A 23,365-nucleotide genomic window follows, 5' to 3' on the forward strand; every position below is an offset into this window, starting at 1 on the left:
TTAGAAAGCTTACCTTGCGGGGTTCGAAGAACACAAAGGACTCTTTTGATAACGGCGGGTGTACGTAAAAGAAATTGCGGCACGTTCGTATGCAACGTGAAAAAAAAGGGGGAAGGAAAAAGGGGCGAACGGCATGCATGCTGTAGAGTGAAAAATAACCGATGCCGGCACAACTCCTGAATTTTTGTTTTGTAGCGAACCCAATATTGCAGAATGAAGCCTTTCAAACTCACTGAAGGGATATGTTGTCACGAGCGTACAAGCTAAAAGAACCGCATTTCCTGTTGAGGCAGCTAAGGAAAAATCGGATCTTAAAGCATTGAATAAAGTTAGTATGAATACAAGCAAGAAAAACAAAAAAATTGACATCCTTGCAGCATCACTATTCATTTATGGGCCCTGCTAAGACTCTTCAGCTTTATTTTATTCTGATCACATGGTATTCTTCCATATTCACTTCTTACAAGCTGTGAAAGGGCGAATACAATAGGTATACAAAAAAATTGACCACGCGTACGCTTTTTTTTCGTATGCTTACATTTTTGGATAAGCTTCAATGCCTCTAATACGCGTATGCATTTGCTTCTCGTCTGTCGCTGCGTCACTTCATATTAGAAACATGTGGGCATCCTTCTGTTAACCATAAAGAAAACAAAAAGAAATAATTTTTGTTCTATTGCGCTGAAAGTGCAGAATAGTTACCGGCAATTCGCAATTGATTTAACACTAAAACAACCAGTTTTTTTAATTGACCTCTTAATGGTAAACAGGAGCTTTGATTGACCCATGCTAGTTTTTTTTCTTTTATGCAATGTTTGGTTTGACAGGTCACTGCAATGCTCAATGGTCTCTCAGAAAGTTAGTACCGTTTCACCTGTTTTGTTGTGCGAATGTTTCGGGGTAACGCACACAACTTTTAAGTATGACGCGCTTTAGGGGGTCGGGCTCTCGTATGCTGTCATATGCAGTCGTATGCTGTGATCGTACGCTGTCTTCGTCGATTAGGGTAACGCAGGTCAAACACACGCATAGCACAGTCAGCTGTGGCGTATCGAGCTCGCGCTCGTGCCAAGAGCCATCTTCTTTCTCTTGAAACGCCTTGATGGTAATATAAAGTGCAAACATTACTCCTGTAGCTGAAAAAACACAACAAAAACCGTGCAGAAAGTTTAAAAGAGGAGGCAAGCCAGAAATAGAAAGCGGGAGAAGAGAAGCTTGATAGCAATTTATAGCAACAAAGTGAATGAACACATGAATAAAACCAAACAAGAAAAAGAGAGAAAGAGAAAACTGAAGAGAAACAAAGAAGGCAATCAGATCATTATTATTTATTACCCCCCAAAGTTCTAAATGATGAGGTGAAGTTAACGCAACTGAGTGGTAATCACAACACCTGAAATCTCCAAATTTTCTCAAATTGACTTTTCCATTTTTTTCTTTTTTTTGTTTGCTCTCTTTTTATGTGGTTTTCCTTACATTAGTCATATGATAATATAAATTCATTACACATAGTTATAATGCTCACAGAAAAAATTCACTACGCTTTCTTGGCCAATCCCCCTGTGTGGGTGTGAGCCATCAGTCCAGGGAAACAAACAAACAAAGGCTGCCAAGCCTGCGCTTTCATCATTCTTGACACCAGTAGGAGAAATATCTGGTATGGTATGAAAAAAACCTTATTCAGGTCCGTCGCGGCGGGAACTATAGCACGTAGCGGGCCGCTTCCACGTCGGGACATATTCACCTAACCTCGCCACTACGTCGCGGACCCTAGAAGTGAGGCGGTTTGGGCTAGTTGGCATGTCATGACGATAGATATAGCACGACAGAAGAACGACGACAAAAGGCGTCAAAGTTACAGCGCTCGTCTCTTTCGTGTCCCTTCGCCGTCGTTCTGCTCGCGCGCTATAACTATGGTCATGTCGTGGACCTGTTGGACTTCCCATAGCTGCGTAATGCGTATCCCAGCATCCCACTTGGATGATGTAACGTTTTCAATCCGTAACGCAGGGCACCGCCAAAGCATATGATCTAAGCTGGCACTGTCTGAGGAAAGCACGCGTGTGTTTAAAGTCTGAGTTTCGGGATAAATTTTGTGCAAGAGTGCCGGATTGGGATATGCTCCGACCGAATATGAGAGATGTGACTTACTTCTTTTGTTTGGTATATGAAACTTTTTATGGGCTCACTTAACAATATTGTAATGATCGATGTTACGTAATATAGCTTGTCGAATGTGGCTAAAGCTAAACTGCTCCTTCATAAAATGAAGGCCCTTTGACCTGTACCTAAAAAATATACAAAGTGGCACAATCATTAGTACGCTATATTCTAACATATACCATCGTAATGAAACAAAGAGAAACAGCCGCCGAGAAAAAAAAAAGAAAGCCGAATATACGCAACCAACGCTCGTACAAGCTTTCGTTGGCATTTCTAGACAAGGCGTAACTGTTCAGCAGTCCGGGCATCGCTCACACGATGGCAAAAACCATTGTTTAAATATCCAGAAAAAGCAAGCAAGTAAGCTACGAAATAGCAAAAAAAAAAACAAAAAAACGTAAGAACATACCCACAAATACACAAACAAAACAACACGCAGACAAGCAAAAGGCAATTACGCACATAAATACCAGCACTTCTTGTCAAACGTGAACAGAAAATGAAGCCTTCCCAATTTAGACCAAAGTGGGGACTCGACGTTACAAAACATTGGAGAGTCCTCTTTCTAGACCGAGAAGAGGCGATACTGAAGGCGCAGTGAACGTCTGCTGGCCACGGCTACCAATCACCATTTAACTTTCATGTCATCCTCATAAAAGGCCAAATGAAAGACCGGAAAGATAAAGAGCAAAAACAGTTATACAATAACCATAGATGCCAGCCGCTTTTAGGAAATGGAACCTCGAGGCTTATTGATCTGGGCTCGAAGTACATTAATCACTATGTCTTTTTCTCTTCCTCATCGCTATCTGACAGAAACGTTGAAGTAGATGAAATAAGATGAAAGAAACGTTGAAACAATAAGAAATAAAAAATAAACGCTGAAGCACATTCTGTCCACGTCTTTAACGGAAGTCGCAGACACCGCTGGGCCGTGGGCGGCAAGAGTCAGTGACTGAGCGCTGAAAGCGTTCGCGCGTGGGTTCACAAGAAAATATAAAGTGATCAGAACTTCTACATTCTTGGCGCCCGGGGACCTACCTAGTTCTCGCTAGTTCTCCCTAGTTGTCTATATCACGGATTTTAAGTTGGCAGGCCCGTTATTAGGCCATACAAGAAAGTGGAGTGGCAAAACATCTGTCAAAACTGAAACATTTCGAGTGCTGGAATATGGTGTTACTACATTTTGCAATGCAGACTGTCTTGCAGTCGCTTATACAAGTGCTGTCTGTATTTATTCTATTTCTTGCAAAATCGAAGTATATCCTAACTATTTATGCACCTGCACCTGTTGCCCCCCCCCCTCCCCCCTAACGCGCACACATTTTTCTTTGCTTTGTTATCTGTTTGTTTGTGATAAAAATTCCAAGGGAAATGTTATTTTTACGAACTATTGTGGGTACAAAAACAGCCCTCTGGATGTGCGTTTCTTCTTGCGCTTATATATCAGGATGCCAACGCATAGCTGCTTTTGGCGGCAACCATGGAGTGCGAAATCTTGACATTTTGAAAGATATTAGGTTCATCTCTATTGAATATATAATTTATGTAGAGAATATAGCGTTGATATTGCAAGGATGCACGCTAGGCAAGCGCGAAGACAAGGAGATTGAAGTGAGTATCAGAACAGCAGGCCCAGTGAACAGTGATTATGGCTCATAAACATGAACATGAACTGGCGTTCCGTCTGCTTCTCCATTACATCGATTAGGCGTGTTCAATAAGTGGAAGTGTTCGAGAACGTAAAACGATTGAGTGCAAGTTCGCAAGGAAAATTTGCTGAATATATTCCAGAAAGAACTCATAGCGCTGCTTATCATTTCGCTTAAAGAAACTCGGAAGTGAAATGGACCGTCTTTGTTTTCTCAGTCATTGTACTGACACTGTCGGAAAGGTTAGACGGTCCGACCGCTTGCTCAATAAGCACTTTCATTTATTCAAGGTTTTTATTTGTAAACCGAATTCCCAGCTTAGTTTTAGTTTCATACGCCTTAACAATGAGCGCCTTTTCACCCGATTATTGGTTCCTCCCCGGGCCCTTTGTGGGTGAGCGCCATCGATACAAGGTCATCATGGTCATCAGGTTCCACCCGTCCCTCTCCGAAAGCCCTCTGCACCTAACGGGCTGGCTGGTAGCCAGAAGGCGTGCCCAAGGAACCCCCCCCCCCCCCCCCCTCCCATTCACCAAAGAAATTTGGAGGAAGAGGGAGTGTTTTACTGAGAATAATTATAGATAATATATGATTTTCAAGGCCTTCAAGAATTGCACCCCCCTCCTTCACGCCGAAAAAAATTCCAGGCTATGGGCCGGCTAACGGCATTTCACATTGCCGCCATGATGGGAGGCATTGCCACCATTGGGAGGCCGTCTGCAGCTCCCCTGGTTTCGCATTGCTTCCACGATGAGCCTACGGATGACCAAGTGGCGATGCCACATGATGTAGTCATCGTGTGACATTACATTATGTGACGACATAGTGATGCCCTAATGACGTCAGCACGCGATGATCTTTTGGATCACTCGTGTAGTTTTCGCCAGCGCCGAGAGTCAATTTTGGCGTTAGATGAACCCTTCAAGGCTTTCTTTTAGGAGCGAAGCTCTTTTTTGGGTAGGTCTGTCGCTCCTCTGTGTGTGTGTGTTTGTGTGTGTATGTGTGCGTGTGCGTGTGCGTCTGTGTGCATAGCCACCAGTGGCATACACGAGATGGGAGGTGGTGGTACTTCGAGTTCTCGCTAGATTGACGGACGGACGGATGGATGGTTGTGCGGACAGACGGACGGAAGCATGGACGGGCTGACGGACGTTTTGCCCTCTCATCATCTATAGCTCCATAGATATGCTGTGATTTTTTATTATTCCTTTGTGAGTGGAATTGCCTTCCAGACGTGTCATTTTATAGGTGCGTTATCAATGGAGCTGAATAGACAGTTTTATGTTACTACAAAATGGCGCATTCGGAACAACGGCCGTGTGTGTATTTTGTGTGCGAATTTGTGTCACGAAAAACGAACGCACATATGTTTTAGAGAAGCCAAATAAAGACGGTCATCATAACTCTGCGTTTTCTTCGTGCCACCTTAGAGAGCGTTCCTGAACTTGGAATGCAACTGAGAATATTTGTGGCATTTTTTTCTTGCTTTATGAGCCTAATGAGGATGACTATACAGGTAGAGCGAATGCCCATTGCATGCGAAAGGAGCGCCGTTCTAGATCGTCAAGCGTTTTCTTGGTCTAGACATCTTCCGAAGACCTTCAAGAAGGCTCCAGCTCTTCTGCTTCTTAGCGACATTGCGGATCACTTCTTCTTCTTTGAGGAATAGATCTGTGCGAAACACGACTAATCCTCATTTCATTCGACTTCTGTTGCAAACATGCCGTCTAGAAGCTATATAAAGAAGGTCATTGTACTGTAGCGTAAAACACTAAAGGAAACACAAAGAGGGAGACAGATGTAGGATTGTCAGCCTATTACTTTTTTGTATTTATTTCAGTTGTTTTCTAAAACATCGTGGCCTTCGGGATAAGTACGAACTCACCAAAGAAACAATAACTGTGCAATTAAGGCACAGTAGCAGTGCAAATATAAGACGCAAATGACATTGATTGGATAAGGTAATGTTATGTGTTTTGCTCACGATTGTTGGAGGAGAGCTGACATATATATATATATATATATATATATATATATATATATATATATATATATATATATATATATAATGTAAGAATTCATTAGACGTCATCCTCATCAGTCTTCGCCCGCTCCTCTTCATCATCGGTGCCATTTCGCTGTTGCTTGAATAAAGCGTCAGCTGAACCCGTGGTATTTCAATATATATATATATATATATATATATATATATATATATATATATATATATATATATATATATATATAATGTAAGAATTCATTAGACGTCATCCTCATCAGTCTTCGCCCGCTCCTCTTCATCATCGGTGCCATTTCGCTGTTGCTTGAATAAAGCGTCAGCTGAACCCGTGGTATTTCAATATATATATATATATATATATATATATATATATATATATATATATATATATATATATATATATATATATATATATATATATATATATATATATGCGTTTTACGCTCCCGGGAATTCTCACGCAGATTCAATGGTTCAATTTGGCCATTTTAGACAAAAACAAACCACCTCCACATTTGTTTTTATAGGGTGGATGCTTGTGTAAAATATAGGAAACTATGCATGACCCTGTAACAACTAAATCCTATTGCCACTGCACGGATTCGTGAGCTAGATTTCAGTGCAAGTGCACGGCTTACTCATAAAACTATGGTCAACTACACACTATAGTTATAATTTGCAGCGTTGAATGGCTTGCGACCTTTTTAACAATACTTATACAAATGGCCCTCATTGTTGGCGAAGCTATGTATAATAAATATAATAACAAAAGCAGACACGCAAGCCAATCAAGTTGCTTCAGCTCGTTTGCTTAAAAATACTGTAGATAAACAATTACAAACCGACTCAACGATGACACCCCGACGCTTCACGAGAAACGGTCCAATACGTAGCACTGCTTCTGACGTCCTTCAGCAACCATGCCTCAATGCGCGAGTGGGGTGCAAAACGGAAAATCATTAGGGAGTTGAAGAAAGGAGTTGGAGGGAGACGGAGTCGCTTTGTCGCGCGCTCACGCGTTCGATGGTTGCGACAGAGGCGCTGAATGCCGCGAGTGCTCAACCGCTGCGCTATACGTGACAGAGCCCGAAGGGCTACTTAGAGTGGCTCGCCGGCGCCCACGCCACCACCATGGTCGGGGGACCCGCGTTGCGAGCCACTGCGCCTCCATTGTCGAAGTCCTGGGATCCTCTATGGGAGGGCCACTCGGGACGAAGCAGTTGCGGCGTTTCCCGGCATTTTGCATCCTCATGCATATGCTAAAGAGCACTACCACGCTGTGGTTCGTAGAACCAGCCCCCTTCGCATCTATGCACATTCTGTTTTCTCTCACGGGCTTTCTATAGTGGGAGAGGCTTTTACGTGTCGGTTTCATCGCGAGTGAGCGGGCGGGGAGCGAGGGGGGATGCGAAAGGCTAGGCACTCCCTGAATTTTCTGTCCCTGTTTCCAGTTTTTCCTACATTGGTGGTAGGTTCTATCTCTTGCGCCTCTTTTGCGAGCACAGTCTTTTCTCAGGTATCTCGGTAATATAGTGCCGTGCTTGGCTCTCGATCACTGCCGTGCGCCTGCCGAGGTCAGCTTCGGGTTGTGGTATGTGCGAAACGGCTGGTGTGGCGTAGACAGCAAAAACGCAAAAGGCAAGCAGCCTAGCAAGGAAAGTTCTCGTCGTTCGTTTTAAGAAAGTCAGATTCTTCGCTGGCTCGATTGAAACTCGACTTGGTGACTTAATAGAACCGGGGCTGGGATGCATAGGTTTATAAGTGGATTCACTGTTTCTTTAATATTATTGCTAGCCGGATGCCGAGCTTTCGTAACAAGTTTGCATATGCGTGGATTTCATTCAAGTCACATTGCTTTGCGAAGTATATTGTGCTGCAAAACGCTTTCTATAGGCTGACTGGACAATTGGCATTTGTTTATGCGTTTAGGATATATTTCAACGCCTCTTTTTATTCCTGCAGTGAAGAAGACAAAACGCTTAAAGAATTTACGATTGTTTAATCTAAGAATGCAAATGGTAGCCGGAAAGCATTTTCAAGTAGAAGATAACCTAATTGCTTGTGGATAATTCTTCCCCGCAACTTCTAGAGAAGTAAAGGAAAAGGTTTCACATCAAGCCCCTAAAATTAGCTTCTCCACGGGTAATGAATAAACATGCTCTATAACCGAGAAGTTCTGGAGGAGATGGAAGCTTGAAGAGGTAAGGAAGTGATGCACAAGGCGTGTCACCGTAGCCAACAACTTGTACAAGTGGTCATGTCTTAATGAAGACTACATGACCACTTTAGAAATTGTTGCTTCAATAGGCACGTCTTGTTAATTGATTTTTATTTTACTTAGGCACGAAGTAGTATTGAAATCACAAACAAAAAAGTGACCCTGAACAATTCCTTTTTCGTAGACGTCTTGTCCTGAAACAATAGGCTACAGCTAAATTATTTCGCAATTTGACTTCCACGCTATCGCGTGCGCAGTCTGGAAAGCTGACCCAGTGTAGTTTTTGGTCACTTAGCTGACGCAGCCTGTGCTACTGGAGGCTTGTGCGTAGGGTCATGTTGATGTACCACCATTCTGGGAAAACATACCAATAAAGTGTCTCGATTAAATTATGACTGATGAAATAAGTGACCATTCCTTCTCAGACCAGACTGTTATTGGCAATGGACTACGTATGTGAAAGTTTCATAAAGACTTTTCCAGAACACATATATGTGGCTAGCTAACGGCTGGGTAGGCCTACCTGGGAGGGCCCGCTGCTCGGCTTCTGAGGGCCTAAATATAGGTGTTTGCCGGTCTCTGTGTCCCTACACGCCAGCCTCCTGATAATATCTTGGGCTCTGCAAGGAAAACCTACGCAATTATGATTAATGGTAGTGATGTTGGGTTGACATGGGAAGGTCCTAATGCTTCATGACTTTTTTGCTAGGAGTTACTATATCGATAGACTAGTATTATATACGTATGATGGAAGGGTAGGTTCTATACACAGTGAGAGTGATGAATATTCAAACAGAAGACACAACACTTTGCTGTGGACGTCACTCGATGCATGCATGACGAAAAAACAAAACAAAAATAAGCTTCATATGAAATGTTTAAAAAATTACCTCTGTAGACGTGATTGTTTTGTAAATGTCTAAAAAAAAACAGGACGTTCATGAAGGCGTATACTCTTCTATGCACCCGAACCACGCATTCCAACGCAGCATCGTCTCTACTTGCATATCTTTACTACTGCACAGAGGTCACGAGGATATATTGTATCCGGGCATTGGCCATGTGTCAAATCTACTCGTGTGTACGTCCATAATGTTAAGCGAAAAAAACCCCCTAGTTTACATGCCTGTGAGAAGTTTTACTGAATGCCAAAAATAATAAAGGCCAGCAATCATATAAATACTCTGTGATCTGCCAACTGTGGCAACCTAATGTACTTTTAAGCTTCTTATGATAAGTGCCTCAGCCAGAAAAACGTTCATCTTGCTCATTTCTTTATCTTGCGTTTGTTCTATGGCTACCTATGCATCAACTAGAGCAATCTATTACTGACTTTCTCGTTATCACGCTTCTGTTGGCAAAATTCATACGCATGCATGTATTCACGTGTCGTGAGCTTCGCTGCGTATGTTAATGGGGTGGTATAAATCTTCATGCCCCCTTTGGTTTAAATTTGTATTCATTCACTATATACCCAGACTACATAACTCCGGTAAATAGGTATCTAATTGAAAGTTTACGCTTTAAAGTGAACTTTTCCCTTCATTTCAGACTATGAAATCTGGCCGGTAGTATACTTTGAAAAAATAGGGACAGCGATAGTGCTGGGAGCATCCCCAGGGATCCCTGCGCCCGTTGTGAATTGCGTTTACTCTCGTGAGCGCCGTAAATGAGTCCAAAGTTGCGACTGCCATTTTGTGTTAAACCTATGTGAAACGAAAGGTAAATCTGCGCGCGTTTCCAGACATTGTACGCCTTAACCGTTTATTGACTCATACAGGAGATTATCTCTCAGGATTATAAATCAGGCTCAGTCAATTTAAACTGCGCGTCTATTTTTGTTTCCCACTTCTCATTTTTCAGTCATCCAACAATGTCAAACTAGCTTCACTGGAGCAGGTTTTTCTAATTACGTGTTTCGAAAAACCAATATCTCCTGCCTTCTCATCTCAGAAGAAAAGCCGATGTTTTTATGCTGTTTAGGAAGCATGTGTAAGAGCCGGATGTTTTATCCCCTATTGAATTACCTGTGCGTTTGAAGGCTGGTAAGACAGGCTGCTGCAAGTACCATAAAAGCATGTGTTTTTATAATGACCTTTTTTTCTTTTTCATACTGCATTTATTTTTGCCAGTTAATAGAATGTGTTTCGACAGTCAAGTCAAGGAGAATAGGGTTAATTGATTTTCCTAATAACTTTTTCAGTTATGAAATTTCTTTGAAAAGATTTATGATAGAAACCGGAATCCATCACCAACTGTTACACGTTAACGCTCGTCAGGCATTTTGTAGCCGCCAAATAAAAAGCGAAGATTGATAAACCGCTTCATTGAAGAAGTCGTAATTTGATAACTATGATTATTACTGGTGTCAAATGGTATTTGGTGCACGATATTGTGTAACAATGAATTCGTGAAATTTCTAACTCAACTTGATTCACCCACTTCACCCCTAAATATTGATATTCTTACGAGGTGGTGATTTCCAATAGTTAGTACTCAGTGATCCTCTGTTTCTTCCAATTTCATTCTTTCGCGTTGCAGACACCTCGGGCTGAAGATCGTAAAAATTCATTTTGATGATCAAGCTGTTGACGCCAGTATGTAGGCTGTACCTTATTGCAGTTGTTTCTGTAACTTACCATTGATCATTAGCTGTCGCTGTGGCTAAGAATTTAAATTTTATCACCTGGTTCTCCCGTATACGCTTCTGATGTTGCTTAGCTAAGGTGGCACTGCTCATTGTCCTCCTAAACACTTCCAGACAATATGGTTTCCCTTACTTCACTACTTGCAGCATCCTCTACACATGACATTACATGTGCTAGAGCACTGCGGATGCAGCGCACTAGTCGAAGTCGGCAGAGTACGATTACATTTTCTCTAGTAGCGTAGAGTTGAAATTCTCAGCAGGTCCACTTACAACAATCTGAAGTATCACGACAGGCGCCCGCCTCAGCTGTGCAGCGTGCGCGGTGCTCAGCAGCTCACAGAGGCCGTGGGCTCAATTCAAGCCGTGGCATTCGCACATTAGTGCAAGCGCAATTCGTATGCTTCGCGATGTCAGTGCTTGTCAGATGACGTTAAAGAATTCTAGATGGTCTAAATTTTCGGAGCTCTCCACATCGTCGTGCCTTATAATGATAGCGTGGTTTTGTCTCGAATAACACCAAAAATTATTATTCGACCTTTCGTGTCCTTGCTCGTGGATTTCAGCTGAACTGATGTCCTGCTTGAAGAGACAGCCGTAAATCATGCCGTTTCACACCACGACGCCGCTCATAATTCCACAGCTCTACTGTGTAAAAGTCGTTCGGTTACGAGTCGGGTAGCCTTTGCGCGTGACAGCGCGCGTGTGACAGCGAATAGCGGCTACTAGCGGGACAGAGTTGTCCGGCGGGCGTGCGAGCCTGCTCGAGCGACGGTTTCCAGTCTCGCGCGGCACAATTGCCCTCCTCTGCCAGCTGGTTGGGGCGCGAACTCGTCCGCTTCTCGCCACACATTTATATGCAGCCACGCGGCGGGCGAGTCGCAATAATACTGCAGTCTAGTTTGGCATACCCGGTAGCCTCTCCGTGCTTGTTTGAGATCGTGCCCAGAATACGGAAGCGCCGGATAAAGGCGCCATCGAGAGCGAAGCGCCCCGTTCCAGGGTCACAGGCAACGGCAGTTTTTCAGCACCCGGTCCGGGACGACTAAGATACGCTTCCAGCCGCGAGCACGATTGTCCCGGCGCACTTTCGCTGTCGACCTCGCTGTGAAGCGTACCGACCTGCATATCTATGCGAGAAGCGTTGGTGCGGTACGCAAGAAAAAAAAAGGGAGACGTGCTGAAATGACAGAGAAGAGCCCGGTTATGGGGCAGTAGAAAGAGGCATACATTACGTGGAAAACTTGCCAGCAAGCGCGATGGTTTCTGTATTGGCCTTTCTCCGTCATAGTACAAACAAAAAGCAAAACAAGGCCACGTTGTTCAAGTTTAAACTTTGCCTTTTGTTTCGCACCTCCGTTATTATTTCCGGGTCGTAGAGATCCAGAAGGAAACTCATTCGGACAAGGAAAATAGCCCTTATTAAGGCTGCAATGGTTTCGGTGGTACACTGTGGCCGCAAACGTGTCATCTCACTTTGGAGCAGGTTGAAACGAACAACAAATAACGTAAGAAAAAAAAGCAGTTCATTGTTTTGTTTTTTTCGCGTTTTGCCATTTTGAAAACATGGGTTGTAGATTTGAACGTTAGATTTCATGCCTCTAATCGCGTTTCCTTCCGACTGATATCATTATGCAAGAGAAAACAGAGCCTACATATGGGGACACGTTGGTGACGTAGAATGAATTGATCCACCTTTTTGCTCAAAATTATATTACATGCATCGCAGTAAAAATTATTAAGTGTTTTTGTTTTTGACTCTTTCATTGATGTAGATAATTATCCACCTTGCATTACCAGGAACTAACTTGCGAATTGCCGTACGAACGTATATACGTACTGGAACGTCTCTTTACTTAGTTTCGAAAACTGAGAGCTGTCAATGTTTCTACCTTTCTCAAATAATATAGTAAACAAACAGACAAGAAAACAACAATACAAGGGAAAATTGTAACAAACAACAAGCTATTATATTAATTTTTCACTGTATAAAATTCATTCTGACATGCATGCTACTTTTGCAGTTGATATAAAACCTATAGGAGCTCTAGAGACCCCAGTGAGGTACTTAAAAAAAATCTAATCTATGTTCTTCTGAACGATGTTTGCTTTCTGACACCATGCGAAAAAACGACTCAACCCAAAGCTACGGTAAGCACTTGCAAGACATTTTTCTCTACGTCTCATTTCTGTTGGTGCCATCCTCGTTGACTACATTGCAACCGCGACCAAAAAGAAAAGGTAAAACGGCACCCGGAGATGCCACTAAACGAAGTGTCAGTAGCGCGCTGTAGCGAGACAAACCTGGAACTTGGCAGCGGAGTGTATATACGCTGCTTGCGAGGCATGGCTAGTGGTGCGAAGAAAACGCAGCCATCGCTTGGCGACGCGGTCTCGCTCGGCGTTCAGTCGCCGCATTCCGCTGTCACTACAGGGTCGCGGTAGAGAGGTGAGCGCAGGAGCGTACCTTAACGCCCAACGCCACTCTTTATTCCGGTTACTGCGCAGTGCCCCCCGGCGATCCCATCATCGTGGATGAAGACGGCCGCAGGATGGAGGGACTGGTGGGCCGCTTCAACGAAGGGGAAAATCTCCGGCTCGTCTGCCAAGTGCAGGGAGGTAAGCTGGACCGAGAGATGCACTCGCTTACGACGTTGATGCTCGCCACGACGCAACATTTTTTTTCTGCTGCTCTTTTTGACGCGGGCTGGAAGCGTCCAAATCTTCTGTCTCGATGCCCGCGCTCCGATACTACCTGTACCTTGTAATAGCGTTCGCTCTCCCTTCCCAACATTCCTCATCGTTACTTCCGGTTCACCGCTGCACCAACAAAGTTCCGCGAAATCTTTTTATATTTCTGTTATTTTGCCAGTGCGTTACCTTTCCTTTTTTTTATTTCAGCCGGCTCACTCTCACTCGCTCATTTTTTTTTTCATATTTCATTTTTCCGGGCGCACTATATTTCCACTAACATCTTCTGCTATGCAAGCGTCGTGATCTAGATGTTTAGTTTCTCTTGAAAGTTACCGCGTATTTTGCGGCTTTTTTTTTTCACTTACGGCTGTACCAATTTTTCGGTTTGCACCGCAACCCACGCTTTGCTGTTACAAAATAGAGGAGACGCTGGCAGTCATCTAGGTCAGCATCAAAACTTCATCCTACGCAGTGTTGCTTTCCAGGTATTTGTATCCACTACCTCCCGTGCTTTTGGTGCAAATCCGAGTTGGTGCATCATTCACATAAAGCAGTTTGTGTTGACTCACTTATACGGGGAGGCAGTTTTTTTCTCCAAAATTATTATAAACTCTGCATTCCACTTCTTTTCTCGGCGTCCTCTGCGTGACCTCATTCATTTTGATTTGCTGCTTTACCGTTGATGCATTTGCTCCTGTTCTCTGTGTCGTATTTTTCTTTACGCCAGATTTTGTAAGATAATTTATCAGCATTTTTTAGACGTTGTCATTGCACTTTAATTCACATTCCACAACTTTTTTAACGCGGCCCTGAACTTAAGTCTCTGGATTATTTTTCCCATTTCACTCGTAGCCCACTTCCGAGGCCGGCAATAGATCCCACGCCCTTGACCTTAGCACGCAACGCGACTGCTTGCATGCTAAGTTACTGCGGCGGTTCGATTTTTCATTGGTGTAATCTCTAGAGGAAACATAACTTGCAATATAACGATATCCACGTGTTACCCCCGTTTGCTGTTGGGTTTTTAGAGAACAATATGGGCTTTTAGATAACTAAAATTGAATTCAACAGATTCGAACAGCTTATGAGAGCGCGCATTAAAACCAAGGACGAAACGAATTCACAAAGATAAACAAAGACGTAGTTGCTGAAATCACCATTTAAGTCTTCGTCTAAGACAGTGTGCTCACTTCGTTCTCCTTTTTGATGCACGCTGCAAACCGCTACGATAGACCATCTAGCATAGACCAACGACGTAAGCGACTTGATTTGAATAAGTGAGCATCCTGCGGTGCAGGTAAGCCTCGTCCGGTGGTCACGTGGTGGCGCGACAAACGGCTGGTGGACGACAACTACACCGTGGTGGGTGACTCGGTGCACAACAGCATCGAGATACGTGAACTGAGGCGCGCCGACTTCCTCGTTGTGCTCACGTGCCAGGCCAGCAACAACAACGTTACGGTGGCTGCTTCTCGCTCCATCACGCTCGACATGAACTGTGAGCATGTTTCGGTCTTGCGCAGGTCTTTATTTATCGTTCCAGGAACCTGAAACGGGACAAAGTATTCACGACCAACTATATGAGCTGAGAGCATGACCTAGACATCGCAGATGCTTGTAGTTGTTATTGCTGCAACTGAAACTGGATGAAGTCTTTTTCGATAAACAATAACAAAAACAGTATCCAGTAACATTCTAACTATTGTCTCTTCTTTAGTTTTATTTTCATGTAAAAATAGCCAGATACGTCTTTCCCCAGATAACTTGCACATGCCAAAATAAGTGGGAAGCGAGAAATTGCCGAGTAAATGCCAATGCTCGGAATACACGTTTAGTTTAAAATAACATTTCTAGTGATAGGTAACAAAATAAAATAAAACAACTTCGTAGTTCATTTACAAGCATAGTTGCTAGTTTAACACGAAAGCGTTTATTTTTGTCATGGTGAGTAATACGTGAAATTCAAGGAATAAACGAGGCACAGGAGTGTTCTTCCCCGCCTTCGTCATCCCCGCCTTCGTCAACAGAAACGTATTATGCCTGATTTGGTATTGCCGACAAAGCGCGTTGCCTACCCATCAGACACTCAGTTTTATTATGAGTGTATCAGCAGCAACTAAAACTGAGACTTGTACCATGGCGAGAGCTGCAAACACTAAATTTGACCGCAAGATTTTTTTTTACTTTTACCAGAAAGCTATTCCTGAAGGAGAGCTGGCGAGCTTATACGCACGACACGTTTGTACCGCCTTGTGGTTCGGCCTGGCTGGCCCCGTGTTTCGCGAAGGTAGCGTCCTCATTAACAATGCAGGGTTGTTGTTGGCGGCGTTGACCTTTCGCTAACATGGTTCCCATTCTTCGCCTAACAACGGCCGCAGTGATTCCACTGGACGTGACTATCCAGCCACCGAAGCGGCCCCTGTCCGCCGATAAGGAAATTGAGTTGGTCTGTTCCTCGAGTGGATCGAGACCCCCAGCACTGCTTACTTGGTGGAAAAGTGGAGAACAGATCCTATCTTCTAAGGAACACCAGGTAGCGAAGTCATTCTTTAACATTTTTTTTTGGCAAATGGTAAAGTTTCATTGCAGAAGGAAGTTGCACACAATAAAAACAAGGAAAAAAAGTAAAACGAAAAGTAAACCCTTGTACGTATTTATTTCTAATAAGACTGTGCCACGCACCACGCACACCATTTGTTTATTTGAATCTCATTTGAAATTGGACAAGTTATTTAAACCTCTCTAAATTATCCCAGTAGAGAGCATGGCTGTCTGTTACTGTTTGAAGTAATTATTTCAGACGACAGTCTTTTTTAAATAATTGAACACAGAACACTTGGTCTGCTTGCAAAATTCAGCCCCTTGGCCATTGTTTAAGCTCCTGCTGAACGCCTAGCCTACTTGAGCTGGTGGCTATGTTCTAGTTTGTGAATATTGTCGATCAAAAAAGCAAATATTACGCATATCTGAGGTGCAACAACATTACGTCAGTATTAGGTGGTGTGTTCCTTTTCTAGAAAATACGTAGATACGTAATGCTAAAGACCATAGTGTTTTTTTTTAAACTGCGCTGAAAATGGGACGTCATGCACGGTGATAATGCGAAGCTATGCATGTGAAAGCCCTCTGGCCACAATGTGTGGCTGCCACCTGGCAGTGGTCATGGGTTCTGCACAAACTTGTGTTTCCTGGTGCAACTGCCAGATCGCATGCATATCTCATGCTGTGCCATATCTCACGAGGATGAGACCAGGATTCATGTAGTCAGTGATGTTCCGTACTACGCCGAAGAATTCCCATTCAGAGACACTAAAATTGTCTATTTCGGGTATTTTTCCCTGCAAACGTTGACGAAATTCTCAGCCTATTTCCCTGCACAACAGTACTAATTACCACTTCCATCCACGAACATACATACAATTAAACGCGTCTGACGTGCAGGCGACTTCTGAAATCATGACTATCCTCTCTACTGCCACACAACAAAAGCACGGCTTTATTAATTTATGTTCTGTGAGTACACTGCACATTGTGTACTTCAAGTCTAACACCAATAGTGAACTAGGAATCTCGCCGTGTAAAATGAATCTCAAGGGCTATGCTTGCGTGGTGCATGCGCCTTAACCGATTGCAGCAGATGAAGGCGCACTGTGATTGCTAATTTTGGTCGTCCTAGGAGATTATAACAATTCCTGAAATTCCCTGCAATACCACGAAGATTCCCTTTTTCCCTTTGGCTCAAAATGACAGGCTGAAATTTTCTAAAAAAAGGGAACAGTCCCCGCACGGAACATCACTGCCTGTATACAGTACGGCCGACTGAAGTAGTCTTTAGACGACGTTAGCAGTGAGGCACGTGCATACGCGGCCATTTCTCAGTTATTCTTATAGCGGTGCTTATCGGTTCAGTGACTGTGCTCGTGCAGGTTCAAGAGGGTGTGAGCACCAGCTCGAGCGTGATCCTGTTTACGCCTCGAGCGGAGGATAATGGTCTCGTGCTGTCATGCCGAGCAGAGAACCAGTTCATCCCAGGAAGCGCGATTGAGGAAGGCTGGAAGCTCGACGTTTTCTGTGAGCACATTTCTCCTTTTGAAGAGGTTGCTCGTTTTGAGCATGTTTATAAAGTATTCAAAATAAATAGCTCGCAATGAGTTTAATAACTGCTCTTCTTGCTATATTTAGAACTACTAGCTTTTTTGTTTGTTTGCCAGCTCAATGACAATAGTGAGTTAATTTTTTTCAAAATGTTTTTCAATGGAAATAAGCTTTTAAGAATTAAAATTTCGTCAAACGCTTATGGAGCACGTTGTGTAACTCGGACAATGAGCTTCATTATACCTCTTGTGTGAATATTAAGCTTAGGAACCAATAAAACATGGTTTAAATGTACCAGCTTTACACTAGTTTTGCAACGAATGAAGAAATGATACACTACAGCCAAAAGAACAGCTTACAACAACAGCAACTGAGAAATATATAACTTTTACAGATCTTTTCTGGAAGGTAGATTTTTTTTGCAAAAGAAAAACAGATTGATATGTGAGGTTTAACGTCCCAAAACCACCATTGTGTATGAGAAACGCCGTAGTGGAGGGCTCCGGAAATGTCGACCACCTGGGGTTCTTTAACGTGCACCCAAATCTGAGCACACGGGCCTACATTATTTCCGCCCCTATCGGAAACGCAGCCGCCGCCGCCACTGGGATTTGATCCCGCGGCCTGCGGGTCAGCAGCCGAGTACCTTAGCCACTAGACCACTGCGGCAAGGCTGAAAGAAAAAAAAAGCTGTCCTTTCCAATTGGGCTGTATGTGATAAAGCGATATTTGAATCCGGATAACAATTCGTTTGTTGCTAGTGAATGAGACTCGCAAAAATAAAGAGAAAGAGATAGAAAGAGTATAAGAAAGCTAGCGAGGTTAACTAGATCAAAACAAACAAGGTATATGCCACGGTATATGCCAAGAAACCACGTGGGGTTGGCTTGCCATAGAGTATGTTATTCTTGTTGCTGTTTTTAAATGTTAGCGTTATTTCTGAAAATTCTCGGTAGCGTATCCCTTAGGACTGCTGTATGATTAAGATTACGATTGATATTTTTTCCAATTTTTTCTACTCCTCCTTCCTTCAGCATAAGTTATCAAACCAGAATATTTTTTTGGCTAACATTGATGCCTTTCCAATGCAATTTATTTTTTGTCAAAAAGCGAACGAGTATATTTCTGTGCAAATGTTCACCCTTGTACGAACTGAGCGCTGTATACGTTGGCAGATAAGCCTCGCATCACATTGGTGCTTGGTCAGAACCTCAAGGAGCACGATATTCACGAAGGCCGAGATGTGTACCTGGAGTGTCACGTGGATGCCAGCCCTGTGGCTACCGAGGTGACGTGGCTCTTCGAAGGTCATGAAGTCGCCACTAACACCAGTGCCGGAGTCATTGTTAGCAACCAGTCGCTAGTGCTGCAGAAGGTGCGGAGGTCCCGCCGTGGACGCTACAGCTGCACCGCTGCTAATCGAGAAGGACACGGGACCAGCAACTTCTTTATCTTGCGAGTAAAATGTGAGTGAGCACTGTGGTTCTGGCTCTTTGGGATTGCTACATTTTGCTCACTTCGGCGCTATGAAGGACCGTGGATGTATTAGCGCCTTTTAGCTGTCGAATGCTGCACAGTATGTTGTGGTAACGGCACTACACAAGCCCACTGGACATCGACTGCACATTACGAGGCTGGCCTAAATGATTCATTGTGGATTTCAGAGGCGTTGTATGTTTTTTGGATGGGGTGATAGACAATAACGGATAGTAATGTACGGGGCTGGCACGTGTGCTTTTTGTTGTCTACCATTTTTTATTCTTTTTCTCTTTTCACCCCCTTTATAAACTCAGACGTTTGCAATAAACGTTTAGTTGAAGTTAAGCGCTTGTGTTGTGTGTTCTTTGTAATAGTGGCGGCGCTTCCTAGCAAGATGTAAGTTACAAGTTTTGTCTTCTGGATGCCAACATATTATAACAAAAGAGGGGAACGCCTGTGGCAGTAAACTGATAGGTGCACTACACTGCAGTGCATTGTTGTCCTCTACACTGGTATTAGGGTTGGCTTGTTTCACAAATTACGTGGTTCTATGCAGAATGTTACAGAATGTGATGACCGGGCTTTGTGATACTGCGCGCTGTTATTGTCTAATGTCTTTGGTGTCTGTGATGTTCGCAGTAATATTTTCTATAATTTCTATCTTTATTTTCTCCTTTCATCACCGTGGAAACTACTGTAAATGTTGTTCTGCAGCTGCAATTATGAAGAGTGTTCACTTCGGAGAAGTAAGAAGTAAAGAGAACAAAAGCAAGCGTGGTTTTTGTGAACAGTGATTTTCTGTGGTTGTGAAGTTGCATGCAAGCATTTGACTCACCTAGGCGAGTGCTAACTGAATCGGGTTTCTTCCGTACCGCCAGAGTAGAACTTCAGGATGTGGTTAACACTAGAAGTGTTCTCTCGTATGTATGCTTTTATATTTTACAACATTTAGTTTCAGGCAATAAATGCCTGATAATCAAAGAAATAAAATGAGATAAGTAGTTGCATGTTTGTTTAGTTGCAGTAAGGTGGCACGTTTTAATGTTTATAAAATAATGTGTTACAAGATTAAAATTTTGACATTTCAATGTTTTTCCTCCAGTTGCACCAATATGCAAACCGGGCCAGAAGCGAATCTACGGAGTATCGCAAATGGATTCAGTGTCCGTGCACTGCGAATTGGAAGCGGATCCAGGAGACGTGACCTTTCACTGGCGTTTCAACAGTTCGTCTAGTGGCAAGCGTATCGACTTGGCCAGCTATAGCCATGCGCAGACACGCAGCACGGCCATGTACTCTCCGCAGAATAGCGATGACTTTGGCTATCTACTCTGTTGGGGAGCCAACGAGGTCGGCAAGCAGCTGCACTCCTGCAACTTCACGGTCGTACCAGCAGGTATGCGCAATCATATCGTCAAACCCAGTGCTTCAATAATGAAGCAAATGATGTTCTGCATTTAAGTACAAGGGCACGAAATGGTATTCAAAGAGAGAGAAGAAGACTGGGTGTGTTAACGAAACAAATGTTCGGTTTAGTATCAGAAAGATGTTCATGAACCTTAATGCTCTTGAGCATCGCCTTCAAAAGAAGAACGTGAAGACGTGATCGTTCCTCTTTCGCACCGTTTTCTCATTCAATTACTGGTCTTGGCTTGTCAGTGGACATTATAGATGTTACGCAATGAAATGGACATGTGTTATTTCTTTCCTTTTGCGGAATGTTATGATCACTGGGATCATAGTATTTCGTTTTCTTTTCGTTTTCTTTTTCATTTTGTATGTGCTGTACTTATTGTATATTTACGTGTTCATTAATTTCTTGGCTTTAATGGTGAAAATATTTGTGTTTATTGTTTTGTATTTAATATGTATTTATTTTTACTTTAATCGCACAACATATGAAGTATGAATTTGTGGTGTTTTTTTTTCTCTCTTTTGTCCGGTACTTGTGTTATGAAATAATTTGCTATGTCGCTCCTTGTGTTCACTATGAGTGTATGAAACACTCACCCCAAACAATCTTTATGCCACTTACTGTTTCAACTATGTCTCCCTGTAACTGGCCACCTGCTTATGCCTAAGGGTCTGCAGTATGTAATAAATAAATAAATAAATAAATAAATAAATAAATAAATAAATAAATAAATAAATAAATAAATAAATAAATAAATAAATAAATAAATAAATAAATAAATAAATACATAAATAAATAAATACATAAATACATAAATACATAAATAAATAAATACATAAATACATACATAAATAAATAAATAAATAAATAAATAAATAAATAAATAAATAAATATCACCTCAGCATCGACGCCGACGTCGACATCGTAATTTCTGTGGCATGGGCTTTTAACACGAAGGCGTTAAAGAGATGTAGTGCACACATGATACTTCTTGGTGGCCCTATTGGTACAATCAGTTCTTAGCAGAAATGACGATGATCTAGGAAACACATAGGATACCTGCCTCACCTTGCCATGCAGATTGCTTTTGTACAAGTGCGAATAACCAAACCAGTTTCCTTATGCGTATCGTCAATGCTTTAAGCGTACATTCACAAGGTATTCTATCAGGATTTCCACAGATGCACACTAAGGCAGACTGTAGTATCAGGGGATACTTATGTTACATTCCTAAAAATATACTTGATTATTTTATTATGTATACTTTCCTAATTTAGGAGTCTATGGACATGACACGCCTCACGTCGCGATTTCGCACTTCTAGTTGGAAATCCTTATTGCTACAAGACGGCTAGCGAAAGCTGTTGTTTAGAACGTTCAACATCTACATTGTGGGATGACGCTTACGCTTCAGGTGCCACCGTCGTAAGCAATATTCTCTAGACCACTTTAGACACATCAACACCTTATTGCAATAGTATAGCACGTGCTATACGGCTCTTAAGACAGGCACCTTTTGCCTGCGCTCCTTAATGAGAATTGGTTTATCACACTTCCTTCACTAAGGGCTGGGAGTCGCAAGGGTGCGTTCGAGGTACGATAAGTGGGCGGAGAGCAATAGAGACGCGAACGGTTGTGTTAGCAATGCCTCCCCCCCCCCCCCCCCCCCTTTCTCCAGGCGACGTGATAGTCGCCAGCACTTGTTCTTCGCTTTCGCACGATGCAGGTCCACCGGAGGCTGTAAGCAACTGCAGCCAGTTGAATGCCACCGAGGACTCGGTGTCGTTCGAGTGCGCCGAGGGCTCCTGGGATGGCGGCGTCACGCCAGTCACGTTCTTCGTCGAGCTTCACGACATCGAAAGCGGCCGCCTGGTGGCGAACGCGTCCGCTTCCCCCGTGCCGGCGTTCGGCTTCTCGGGGCTTGCCGGTGGTACCTCATTTCGAGCCAGCATGTACGCGAGGAACGCTAAAGGGCACCGGCCGCCTACACGCTTCGTCGTGAGCACGCTGCGGCCCGCCGAAAAGCTTACGGGTGAGCTGGAAAGCATTGACTGCAGTTAGGACCCGGGCGCACGCAGGTGCTTTGCCGAACATGAGCGCACGATCTCGATTGCTTGTGCTCGCCGATTACCCCGTTTTCTCCCTGTTGCACTATTCCTCAGCAGTAAGAGATACACTGTTCTGTTTCGCGTTGGATCTTAGTGCCAGTGTTCCCTGCTTCGTGCCACGCATACCGGCGATAGGTTCGACCGATCTTTCGCTCCCTGCCTTCCTCGATAGCTGATCTTGTTTTGCAGTTGTTCTAAGACCCCGATGAAGTTGTCTGTTGGTCAGCTTAAAGTATTCCCGCAAAATCTTTGAAAATACAAGTTATTACATTATGTTGACATTTCCGTGGAAAGTATCATGCTGTTGTCACAAGGAGTATGGATAAAGCCAGCACATTGTATTATATGAGATAAACTATTCAATTTCGTGGTATTCATTGACTGGCCTTTTAGTACCTAACTTATGAGAGCCACTCTTGATTATGACGTTGAAATAAATGACTGCTTAGCCAGTGAAAAAGTCATGCGCTTAAATTTTTCTTGAGCCTTCTTAGTCTCAACGATTTTGTGTTTTTGTTTTGCAGCTGGAAGCCAAGCCATCATAATGATAAGGCCCGTCTTAGGAGTCATCATGGGTATCATATTAACCCTGGTCATAGCAGCGATCGTAATTATAATCATTATAAAGTACAAGCATCCTAGAAAAACAAGGGGTGAGTTCGGAACTTCTACATGTACTTATGAATTCTGGATGTGTTTAGAATAACAAAGGCATGCTTTTGCCGCATTTGTACAACCGACAAATCAACAAACGTTATTTACTTCATAAATTTGCATGCCAAAGGATCACAGGACTCACATAATTTATTAGTCGTCGCAAGAAGCTGTTGTCTAAAATGCTGTTGTTTGGTTCCTTAATGGCTTGACAATGAAC

At 43.1% G+C, this 23,365-nt stretch overlaps 1 protein-coding gene across 1 annotated transcript in view; it reads left to right on the plus strand.

Moving 5' to 3' along the window:
• The window catches only part of LOC119172650 (neural cell adhesion molecule 2), a 150,106-nt gene that overhangs the window by 119,054 nt on the left and 7,687 nt on the right, over positions 1-23,365 (plus strand). Inside the window, exons 3-10 of the mRNA XM_037423805.2 lie at positions 13,209-13,319; positions 14,692-14,892; positions 15,773-15,927; positions 17,321-17,465; positions 18,665-18,955; positions 20,071-20,364; positions 22,110-22,415; positions 23,016-23,144. Of these exons, the coding sequence (XP_037279702.2) occupies positions 13,209-13,319; positions 14,692-14,892; positions 15,773-15,927; positions 17,321-17,465; positions 18,665-18,955; positions 20,071-20,364; positions 22,110-22,415; positions 23,016-23,144 (1,632 nt within the window). The remainder of the gene's footprint in view (positions 1-13,208; positions 13,320-14,691; positions 14,893-15,772; positions 15,928-17,320; positions 17,466-18,664; positions 18,956-20,070; positions 20,365-22,109; positions 22,416-23,015; positions 23,145-23,365) is intronic.

Source organism: Rhipicephalus microplus, chromosome 4 (genome assembly GCF_043290135.1).
Source record: "Rhipicephalus microplus isolate Deutch F79 chromosome 4, USDA_Rmic, whole genome shotgun sequence".
In the NCBI taxonomy this organism is placed as follows: domain Eukaryota; kingdom Metazoa; phylum Arthropoda; class Arachnida; order Ixodida; family Ixodidae; genus Rhipicephalus; species Rhipicephalus microplus.